The sequence below is a fragment of the Cantharellus anzutake genome, assembly GCF_015039405.1.
Source record: "Cantharellus anzutake strain C23 chromosome Unknown EI90scaffold_43, whole genome shotgun sequence".
NCBI classification, from domain to species: Eukaryota; Fungi; Basidiomycota; class Agaricomycetes; order Cantharellales; family Hydnaceae; genus Cantharellus; species Cantharellus anzutake.
This window is the reverse complement of record NW_024066993.1, coordinates 683,133-692,459: the sequence shown is the minus strand read 5'-3', so window position 1 is coordinate 692,459 and position 9,327 is coordinate 683,133. Positions and strand designations below refer to the sequence as shown.

The following is a 9,327-nucleotide window of genomic DNA, read 5'->3' as shown; positions in this document are numbered from 1 at the left end:
ATTACATTCCAATATTTCTCTTTGAGTTATGTGATTAAGTACGCCAACCGGCACTTTAAAATGAAATCGACGTATGCCCCAACTTCTTACAAGGGGGATCCAATAGGCAACAATTTGTCCCCTTATTTATGTAATCGCACCATGTCTTGGGCATCAGCTGTTTGAATCCGTTGTCATGCTTAGGGCTTGCATGACATCACAGCGCGCTGTAAAAGCCAAGGACTTGATTCATCGCGAATCATCAAACGGGTGGGGGTCAACAAGCTTCGATCGGTCCGCACTGCCTCAACTGTGGTAACACAAGGAAACGCCAGTCAGACCTCTGGTCCAGCCAGGTAGTATGACCCGGATCACCAGCAGGTTCCACCGTTGAGTCAATTCCGTCCGGAACTCGGTCTCTAACCTCACACCTACACCCACTTCAACCAGCCACTGCTAGCGTTGTCCATGACAGGCTCGATGCTGAAATGAGATATGCGATGTACGACCGAGTGAAGTTACAATGCGACGCCACAGTCGCTTATATATGCAAACGCCTACATGATCCTGCAGTTACCAAATCGCCGCCTGCCACGAGATTGATATTTCAAGTATTCGTTCCCTGGCCTAGTACTATGAATATTATTGCGTCTCGCCTTGATGCAAAAAGGTGGCCATAGATGGAAAGACTCCACGCTTTTTCAATCCAAATTGTTGTACGAATACTCTTCAAACCACCAAGCAGTACAAGCGCATCTTTCTTCGACTTTCGTACCCATATGGGCGTAGCGTGATTACGTAGCGCTCAAAGACGTGCTGTTTTTCGGCCGGTGTTAACGGGGGATAGGCTGAGATTAAGGAAGATAGTGCAGTCCACCGTAGATCCCGCATCAGGGTCCGTCCTTGCAGGTTAAGTGTCCGCAACTCGTAGCCTTGCATGTCAATGACACCCATTCCTTTCCCCTTTGGAGAGGCTGGTCTGGAGCGGATATTTGCACCAGAATGCCGTTTCTTTTTCGTGAGGTCCGGTGAAAAGGTCGGATACGATGTCAATACAGAAGATCAAGACTAAGTCCATCAAAGGCGAGTGAATCGATGGAATAATCGTAGTGTGGCGGATCAATCAGAGGACTCACAGACCTGCTTGTGATCCTATAAACTCAAGAAAGAACCGTTTGCGGTAGCGGACGATTCTCAAGCCAAATAACTTCCAATAGAGTTGTGTGATCGCTCGTTCGTCTTCAAATGTGAAAATTTCGTCGTGGAAGACCAGAATGAGCAGGAAGCGCTCAAAGGAGATACAGTATCCACACCACGTTAACAAGAGAACCGCAGGGCTCGGGTTGTCTGAAAGCTAGAGTAGTGCGAGTCTTCATTTCCAGAAGTGAGATTGGCAACCAAATATCAAAAATTACCCAAGCGCCGATGTGCCGACGGCAGGGGAGCAAATGTGATGTACTGGTGAATCTGGCGTCTTTGGTGAGATAGACGCCGGTCCTCCCCTATGGACTACATCTTGTGCCGCGATGCCCATCCATTGGCGTTCACAAGTTCAACGGCTTGGTAGTCAGCCACTGGGAAAGAGGAGCGACACCCCTTTGTTTCGTCATCTAATTTCCCAGCAACGTCTTATGACCACGAAATCCCGATAATCGCATGTCGTAGCATGTCCATGTTTCATGAGAGAGAAAGGGTTGTCCGCAAACTTCGTATAGGGGAAACGAATATACGAGACTCACCCACTCATTAGGACATAGGAATTGATCGTAGAAGCCCATTGGATATTATCAATCTAATTCTCACATTCTTTGGAACCCGATTCTTGCACGAATCAAGACACGCACGCTTGTAGGAGGGGCTCCAGTAGCGCTCCTGGGCAGATGCACAGCATGCGCGAACTATCGCACTCCCTTCACACCGGAGGGGAACCTGCACGCCTCTGTGCTCAAGGATAAGCGCCATGGTCTTGCTTTTTCTCACGGTCCTTCCCTCGTGAGACAAAATGTCTAAATATAGTCTAAATGAAGGCGTCGAATTTTACGACATCTGGTGAACGTAATCAAGCGCTGCAACCCAACTGTAGGCACTGTAATTTGTGACCATTCGTCAGCGGGGTCCTAGCTGTACTGCAATTTTGTGTCTATTGGTTGGTGTTGCATTGTGCCGGAAAACCTTGTGTTTCAGCGCAGCCCGCCATCTCAGATGGCCCCTCGCATATCACTGAGCTCCATCCATAAATCCGCAAAGCCATGTGCATTAGTCGCTCCAAGTGCGGGTCTCAAATCTCGGCTGCAGCTAATGTTGTATAATAGCAGGCTGCCGGACGCATTATTGGCTGATGGCTGGCTCACCAATGAGTTTGCCTTCATGCCATGTCAACGACGCTATCAATCTTGATTTCTCAGTGCACAGTGATGCCCGGAGCTTGACATTGAGGCGTCACTCATGTGTTCGGCACCCCCTTCTATGCCTTCCTCTGCCTCGTGCCCATGTGACAACGGTTGTGCCCCAGCAACCAATAGTGTCATCGGATCTCGATAACTGTTCATACTATGCCAGCCATCAGCTTCGTAGCGCCCATCGGCAGCTGTCTAAACGCCCCATGCTAGTGTTGGGATCATAAAACTGTACCAGCTGGGACTAACTGGAAGATGAAGGCCTGCGCCACAGGGGATAATTCCCTCTCGCTTGGTGGGGGGCGCACCCAGTGTTAATACTCTGTGAAAGAATCGCAAGCCAGCTCTGGTAAGCCATCACTCCCTTATAAATATCCGACGTTTTCAATATAGCCAGCTGTACACCGAAACGAACGAAAAGATGGGCGACTCAGCCCACGAGCTTTGGGATCTTTTATTGAACACGTCCTACACCGCCGCCAATGCTCATCGCAGATGAGCGGAAAAATAAAAGAGCATCGAGGGGAAGATGTATATTAGCGCTCAAGTAATTGTAAATTTGTTCTGCAGGCCTGTTCATCGGAACCAAGAATAGAGCGCACATCTATGCGGGAAAATTCACAGCCTCCCAAATTCGGTAAACGGGACTTAGCCTACATACGAAGGATCCCATCCCCAAGCCGGTTTATTGTCCCCCATGAAAGCAGGTCCACAGGGAGATCCTCTTCAAGTGTTGTTAGTAAAGCACCCAGCTCGGTAGTGCGGCTCGGTCGGGATGGATCATGGCAGTGGACAGATTCGTTGGTGCAAATGCAATGTAAATACGTGTTTCTAGATCGCGTTTCAGCAAGCACCAACATTGGATCCGACCAGAGAACCGCACCTGGCGTCAAACATTACTTGGGCGCTTGATCGCTTCGGCTTCGGCATCACATCGACTGAACAAGTGAATTCGTGGAGTTTGCCGACTGAACAGGTTACAATTCTCTCTGGGTGGGCTCGCGTACTTTCAATATGCATGATTGTCACACCGTTTTACCCCCAACCCGCTCTCCTCGATGCCCCGGGCTCCGTTCGTCTTGGTCCTCTGTGTTGACATGATATCCTGTCGGATTTTATCAAACTACCTCGGGAAGAGAAATGCGGCTCATGTGCCAACAGTCGCGTCGGATGCTGGTGCCAATTCAAGGGCGATAGTGCAGTTTGACATACGAATTGCGTAGGTTACGGCTGACTTACAGAAGTGCGCCCACAACTTGGGGCTTGCATCAAATATGCGCCCCATCCCCTCCTCTCATCCTGAGGCTAGAACGGTCCATATGACCACCTCCCTGCCGGTCCCTGGTGGGGATACGCGTACTTCAGCTCATGACGAGTGCTGCGCTTCAGGCCCCAATTCCTTTTTTCACCCATCCCGATGGGTAAAATTCCGTATTGCCTCCCTAACAATTGTTTAGGGAAGAACGGCCTTTATTGGCCTGGGATCTATTGACCCCAACACTTCTCCAGAGGTAGTGTTACATCGAATAAGATATGGGAGAAGATTCTGGTCCGAAGGGAAAACTATTTCGAATTCGTCATCACCAATCGGGCCTGCCCGCCAATAACGCTGGCTGAAAAGCAATCACGACTCACTCGTGGATTGCGCAGGTTATGGCATGTTTCCGAATCCATGTTTACATAATTTGTAATGATAGCGCATCATTCACGAGGGTGGTATATACACTTACTGTAACTCGATTTGGACTTCTAGTCTCAGTAGGAGATCCATGCTTGTGTCCTGTACATTCGGAAGCCTTGTGAGGCTGTGCGCTGGAAAGACGTAATACTCTCACCCGGTTAGGAAGTGCAAACAACATGCAGCAATATTAATGCTGCATATAACGCTGATCGGACACCAAAGAGCCCTGGCATGTCTTTCCTCGGAATACACCGAATTGGTGTGGCTGGCACCAGGTTTTTCTTAGTACGACGTGTTTCTGCAGCCAATCTGCGCAAACGCCATTTATTTGATGGAAATGCCTATCATGGCATGATGGTGGCGATTCGGTACCCGAGTTATACCTTGTAACTGACTAGGTTTGACCAACATTGATTGATGGGATGATATTTGGAGCGTGAAACCAAGTTCAATCCTCTGCAGATAGATCGAGTCGTCACTTAATGATCTCAGGGCCCTATCGCGTCAGTACAAAGCAACGTCACCTGGATTCGGGAGTTCAGAACTCGACATATGTAGGCCCAAGCACATGATGAGCCCAGCGTTGGTGATACGAGATCTTGCCCCCTGTAGAAAACATGTTTTTTAAATCCACCACTTGATCAATAATCGGCTGGGAGAGCTGGTCAGATTCTTTTATTTACACGTAAACCAATCAGAGGTAATGTCGTTCAGGCGATACGATGACTGTTTATCACATCTGAGCAAGCTCTGTATATCCTAGACATCAGATCTGCAATAACGCGTATGAATAATTCATCAGCAGGTCGAACGAAGAATTTTCATGGGGGACAGGGTAGAGCCGGTTGAATGCAAGATGGTTTCAGGCTTGACCCAATCAACGCCAACGGTTTTTCAGGTGGGACGTACGCGAAGTCCCCCCACGGACTGTGCCTATAACTACCACCGTTTTGGGGAATATACAACTTGAGAAGGGGCAATTGATAGGAACTGCAAATGGCTCAGATCGGACCAGCCACGATTCACGATTCTTTTTTGGAAACGGAAAATAGTAGCGCACGAGCGTTTTACGTCGTACAAAGATACATCGTTGATTTCATTTCGAAGCTGTCGTCCAACTTCGGGTGCAAGGCACAAATTTTTGGCTAAGACATTCTATGTATAGGCTCTTGGAGATTCTTGATGTTTCTAACTCAAAGTGGGCGGCAAACGAGGATGAGTTGATAGGTATCGCAAATTAACAAAGAGGCTAAGCGATGACTGTAATTTGGTTGAGAAGATTCCAATAAAAGCTAGTAGCCTGTCTCTTGAGAGGACTTGTCTAGCCCTATAGTATCCTTACAGCTCCCGTAGTGCCGCCTGGGAGTTTGAGAGGCGCACTGAGACTAGCAAGAATTTTAGCAGTCGAGGTCGTGACTTGCGTGTTTCAAAGCTAGCAGCCTTTCCAGCACGTATCAAGGACGAACCATTCCAGGAGGTCTAGACGTCGAAGACGTAGAACGCGCCTGACTGTGGTGCTACGGAAAACGTCACTGTGAATCTCAAAGAGGCAAATGCTACATATCCCATTGTTCCGACCAGCCACAGGATCCCATCCCTGAAAGCCAACTGTTCAAATTTCCAGATAGGATGATCGACGATAGAGAACCGCCAGTGTGACCGCAGAATATCGCGATACTAAACTTGTTACTGATCATCACTCAATTGGCAAATGACATCCCTTATCTTGTGAGGCGCAATCAATTGGGAGGCGTTGATGTCCAGATCACTCCGTTTGTATTCTCGAAACAGCGCATTCTCGCGTCACCGGACGGAGTTGGCCATTCTGTCTCAGTAAAGAAGTCGACATTGTGGCGGCCCTTGATACAATCTACCGCACTTAATGCATGAGATCGCATTTTCGTTTGTACGACACACTTGGCTGGCAAAGGCCGGGTCCAATACACATCGTTTCTCCCTTGCGTGGGAGAAAAAGAGCACCAATCCTCTGGTTTGCTGTTACATACGTGATGGGGAAAAGATAAAAATAAATGAAATTCTGCGTTATTGACAAGTGCACTTAATTTCCGACGTCAGGCTGCTGCCCTGATGAAGGGGTACGCGAAACGCTTATAATTGCGTTCGACCGACCCTCCATCGCAAAATAATGACCCCACCACTCCAACCTTCCCATCCCGACGACCTGGCGAACTACGGGGTCGAAGTGAGTATATCGTCTTTGATAGGAAGCTTCAAGTGCTGGACTAATCGCCATTAATTTTCTTCCCAATCCACCCCCCACCCGCCGGCCAACCATGGGATCCCACGCGAATGTTGCGGTCTCAACCATTCAATTTTGCCTGCACGAATCGTGCTGTCCGTTGCACCTGGGCATAGATCGGATGGAGGGTGGCGTACTGGGATGAAGGAGCCAAGGAGATGAAGCGAGGAATATTATGGAACATATGGCGCAGAGTACGCAATCCACAATCCTTACTTCGCCCCCCAGACAACCAATCACTCAATCCGCTGATCCCCCTTTCTTCTCTTGCACCTTTGCTCACGCTTGTAACGTTCCTTTCGCGTGATTGATTCGGGGGTCCGCCTCGCCTCGCCTCTGCTGTAACTGCTCGCAACTTTGCATCTCCATCGCATCGCATTCCCTTCACCTCCTTTGGGGTTTTCCTTTCATGACTTCGACGGTCTAATAACTGCTGTACGACCGTATGGCCGGGGGATTCTTGTAGCCGGATGTTCACAGACCAGCAGCGCTGGTAAAGGAATCCCTGGAGGATATTGTCGCGTCAGTAGTTCCGTAAGTCCTTTTACTCTACACTCACCATTCTTGAATTGCTGAGCATAGGATCTTCCCGTAGAATCGACCTCCTTACTCTGGACTCCACGTAAGGATAAGCGGCGCTCGTTCGCACAGCCAGCCCACCTCCCAGTGTCGGCTCGCCGTTTCCCGCCTCATTTCCCTGTAATGTTACTCACCTCGCTTATCATTTCTGCCGCATCCTATCCATCAGCGGGAACTGACAGTTCCCATTACCAAGCTCGTAAGTCGTTCCGATCGATCCGTGGAGTCACCGTCCTCATTCGCCTCCTACCTATTTCCATCACTGGGCTTGATCTCCCGTTCGCTCCAATTCGATCTCGACCATGCGCCATCCTATGCCCCGGGCCCTACACCCACCACCACGTCTGCCTGTTTATTGGCGGACTAGATTTATCCATCTAACCAAGAACAGGGAGGCAAGCCGGGGTTGTGAGCGTGGAAAGGGGATGGAGTGGTGTATATTGTTCGCTTCCAATCTTATAGTAGCAGGGGAGAACCCGCGTATCATTTCGGGTTTGGAGCCGAGCGCAACATCATTTTCCCTCCGGGCGTCCACGCGCTTCTGTGCATATGTTAGCCGAGCACAAGTACAAGTGAACTATCACCCACCTCCACTAGTCCACCAGTTGTCAGGCGGACTCTTTGGTCCTGCTCGACGATTCTTCCACACTCCCGTCTTTATCCCATCCATATTCGAGCCAACAGGTTGTGTCCAAGAATACTTTCGGCAACACACCTCGTCCGTTCCTTCGGTATCCGGTATGGTTCGAACGATCGGCTGCTGACAACATACACAATGCTTACAACACGTAAGTCGAACCTCTCAAGGCGCCCGCGCTCTACTTCCTTATCAACTATGTTCTTTTGATAATATTGCTCCGCTTTCCCATCTCAGAATCCGCCTGTACGTATAATAGTGATATTAAAATAGAAGCCAGAGTCCATAAGTTTTGACATGTCCAACAACTAAGAAGTTTCAATCAGTACGGTGGACGTATGACGAAATTCGCTGCACGCAACCCTGGAAGTGCAGTGTTATTGGACTGTTACCTGTATCTGTCCCACACGTACAATGCAAAGAAATGGATGCGAGTATGCGAACGGAGTGGAAGAAGCCAATAGCCTTTTCTCAGATACTCGACGCACACATCCGAAAGGAGCCATGAACTAGAGATAGCGACAGTGCTGAGACACAGAGCCAAAGATAATGTGATCGAAGTTCCCCAATGCTTGCTATGATACCTCTCGCATGGGGACCTGACCAGGTCTTGGATTATCTTCCTTCCACACCGGCTCCAGGGCAGCCATGATATTGATGTTCCAGTCGGGCCGGCGCAGACCGGCGAAGTTTGCGCTTTGCCGACGAAGTGTACTCGGAATTTGACAGGTAAATGAACGGGGCACTAAGAAAGATGCCACGAGGGTTGGGGGGCTGTTACGTCATGTCAATGTGGAGGTTGTGATACCTACTACGGAAGGCGAAGTAGAGTTGGGCGCATCAGTAGGGGTGTTCAGAAGCCTCTCGGGCAAATCGACGGCAGAGCGAGAGTAATCTGCGTACGACTTTAAGAATAGTAATCGCCATAAGTGCCACGAGATTGTTTACTCTTGGCTCTGTCCTCATGTCAATCGCTTGAAGGCTGATGAAATCCCTCTACTGAACATCATATTGGTCTACAATGGTTCAGGCGATACTAGAGTATCTTGCGCACGTCTAGCCTGCTTCAATGCCTCTGTTGGACGCTTAAAGAATGCCGGAAGAGCCTACTGGCTCTCGGTGAGGTGCGTCCCAAAATGCCTCAGGTAATATTTGAGCCGGAAAATCTTGAAAGCGATCCCCTGAACAGATATATGGGAGGGAAGCGGGGCCGGGGACTCAAGACATCCAGACCAAGGCGTCCAGAGAGCGTCAAGGACTGGACCACCTTATCCAGTCCAAAACTCGTGGTGCAAACCAGAGCCATCGGGCCTATCGCCTGGTTGAAGGTGTACAGGAGCCGGCAATCAGCCAGGCGTAACAGAACAGCACGAATGCATGCACAGCCACAGCCTCCGCAGGTGACCATCCTCTATAGGATAGGCCACGACGTAGCGCTCCAACTTTTGCAGAATGTAATGAAATAGGAGCTATCGCGCGTAACTCAGTCTCGAAATGGAGAACTAGTATTAAGATTTTTACCTATCGCGCGTAACTATAACATGAAAATACAATGAGTTATGCGCAAACACAGATAGGAAAGAAATGGTATCACCTCAGTCTCGAAATGGAGAACTGAGGGAGGGAGAAAAATTACGGCATCCAGCATACTGTACTAGCATGACCAACAACCGGTAACGCGTAACGCGAGGGTCTTGGATTGAATTGAAAATTAATACAACTGAATTGATTGGCAGCCTCCGGCAACTCCCGGAGGCCGTGGGAACCGGTTGTTGGTCGTGCTAGTACAGTAACT

At 49.3% G+C, this 9,327-nt stretch overlaps 3 protein-coding genes across 3 annotated transcripts; 2 read left to right on the top strand and 1 right to left on the bottom strand.

The window, feature by feature from the left end:
- The first annotated feature begins 3,049 nt into the window (after positions 1-3,049).
- Positions 3,050-4,292, top strand: EI90DRAFT_3068991 (uncharacterized protein). Its single transcript, XM_039061128.1, has 4 exons — positions 3,050-3,206; positions 3,259-3,313; positions 3,383-3,548; positions 3,615-4,292. Exons 3-4 carry the CDS (start codon positions 3,434-3,436, stop codon positions 3,830-3,832), a joined length of 333 nt encoding a protein of 110 aa, XP_038913305.1. The 5' UTR covers positions 3,050-3,206; positions 3,259-3,313; positions 3,383-3,433; the 3' UTR covers positions 3,833-4,292.
- Positions 4,293-6,202: 1,910 nt separating this feature from the next.
- EI90DRAFT_3018402 (uncharacterized protein) lies at positions 6,203-7,659 on the top strand (the record flags this gene model as incomplete). The annotated part of the gene is made up of 5 exons (XM_039057229.1): positions 6,203-6,259; positions 6,433-6,510; positions 6,797-6,850; positions 6,899-7,094; positions 7,358-7,659. The coding sequence occupies 5 exons, from the start codon at positions 6,203-6,205 to the stop codon at positions 7,657-7,659; spliced, it is 687 nt and encodes a 228-aa protein (XP_038913304.1).
- Positions 7,660-7,810: 151 nt separating this feature from the next.
- On the bottom strand, positions 7,811-8,732 carry EI90DRAFT_3068978 (uncharacterized protein; the record flags this gene model as incomplete). The annotated part of the gene is made up of 5 exons (XM_039061127.1): positions 8,481-8,732; positions 8,345-8,427; positions 8,165-8,277; positions 8,043-8,131; positions 7,811-7,840 (listed from the first exon to the last, which is right to left on the bottom strand). Coding segments are annotated over exons 2-4 (231 nt in total), but the record flags the coding sequence as incomplete, so codon positions are not given.
- Between the last annotated feature and the right edge of the window lie 595 nt (positions 8,733-9,327).

Excerpts from the sequence above, each read along its gene's own strand:
- EI90DRAFT_3068991 (XM_039061128.1), top strand. The coding sequence starts at position 3,434 with ATGCCCCGGGCTCCGTTCGTCTTGGTCCTCTGTGTTGACATGATATCC. Across the intron at positions 3,549-3,614 it reads GCCAACAGTCGCGTCGGATG|AGAAGTGCGCCCACAACTTG; the intron begins CTGGTGCCAATT and ends CGGCTGACTTAC.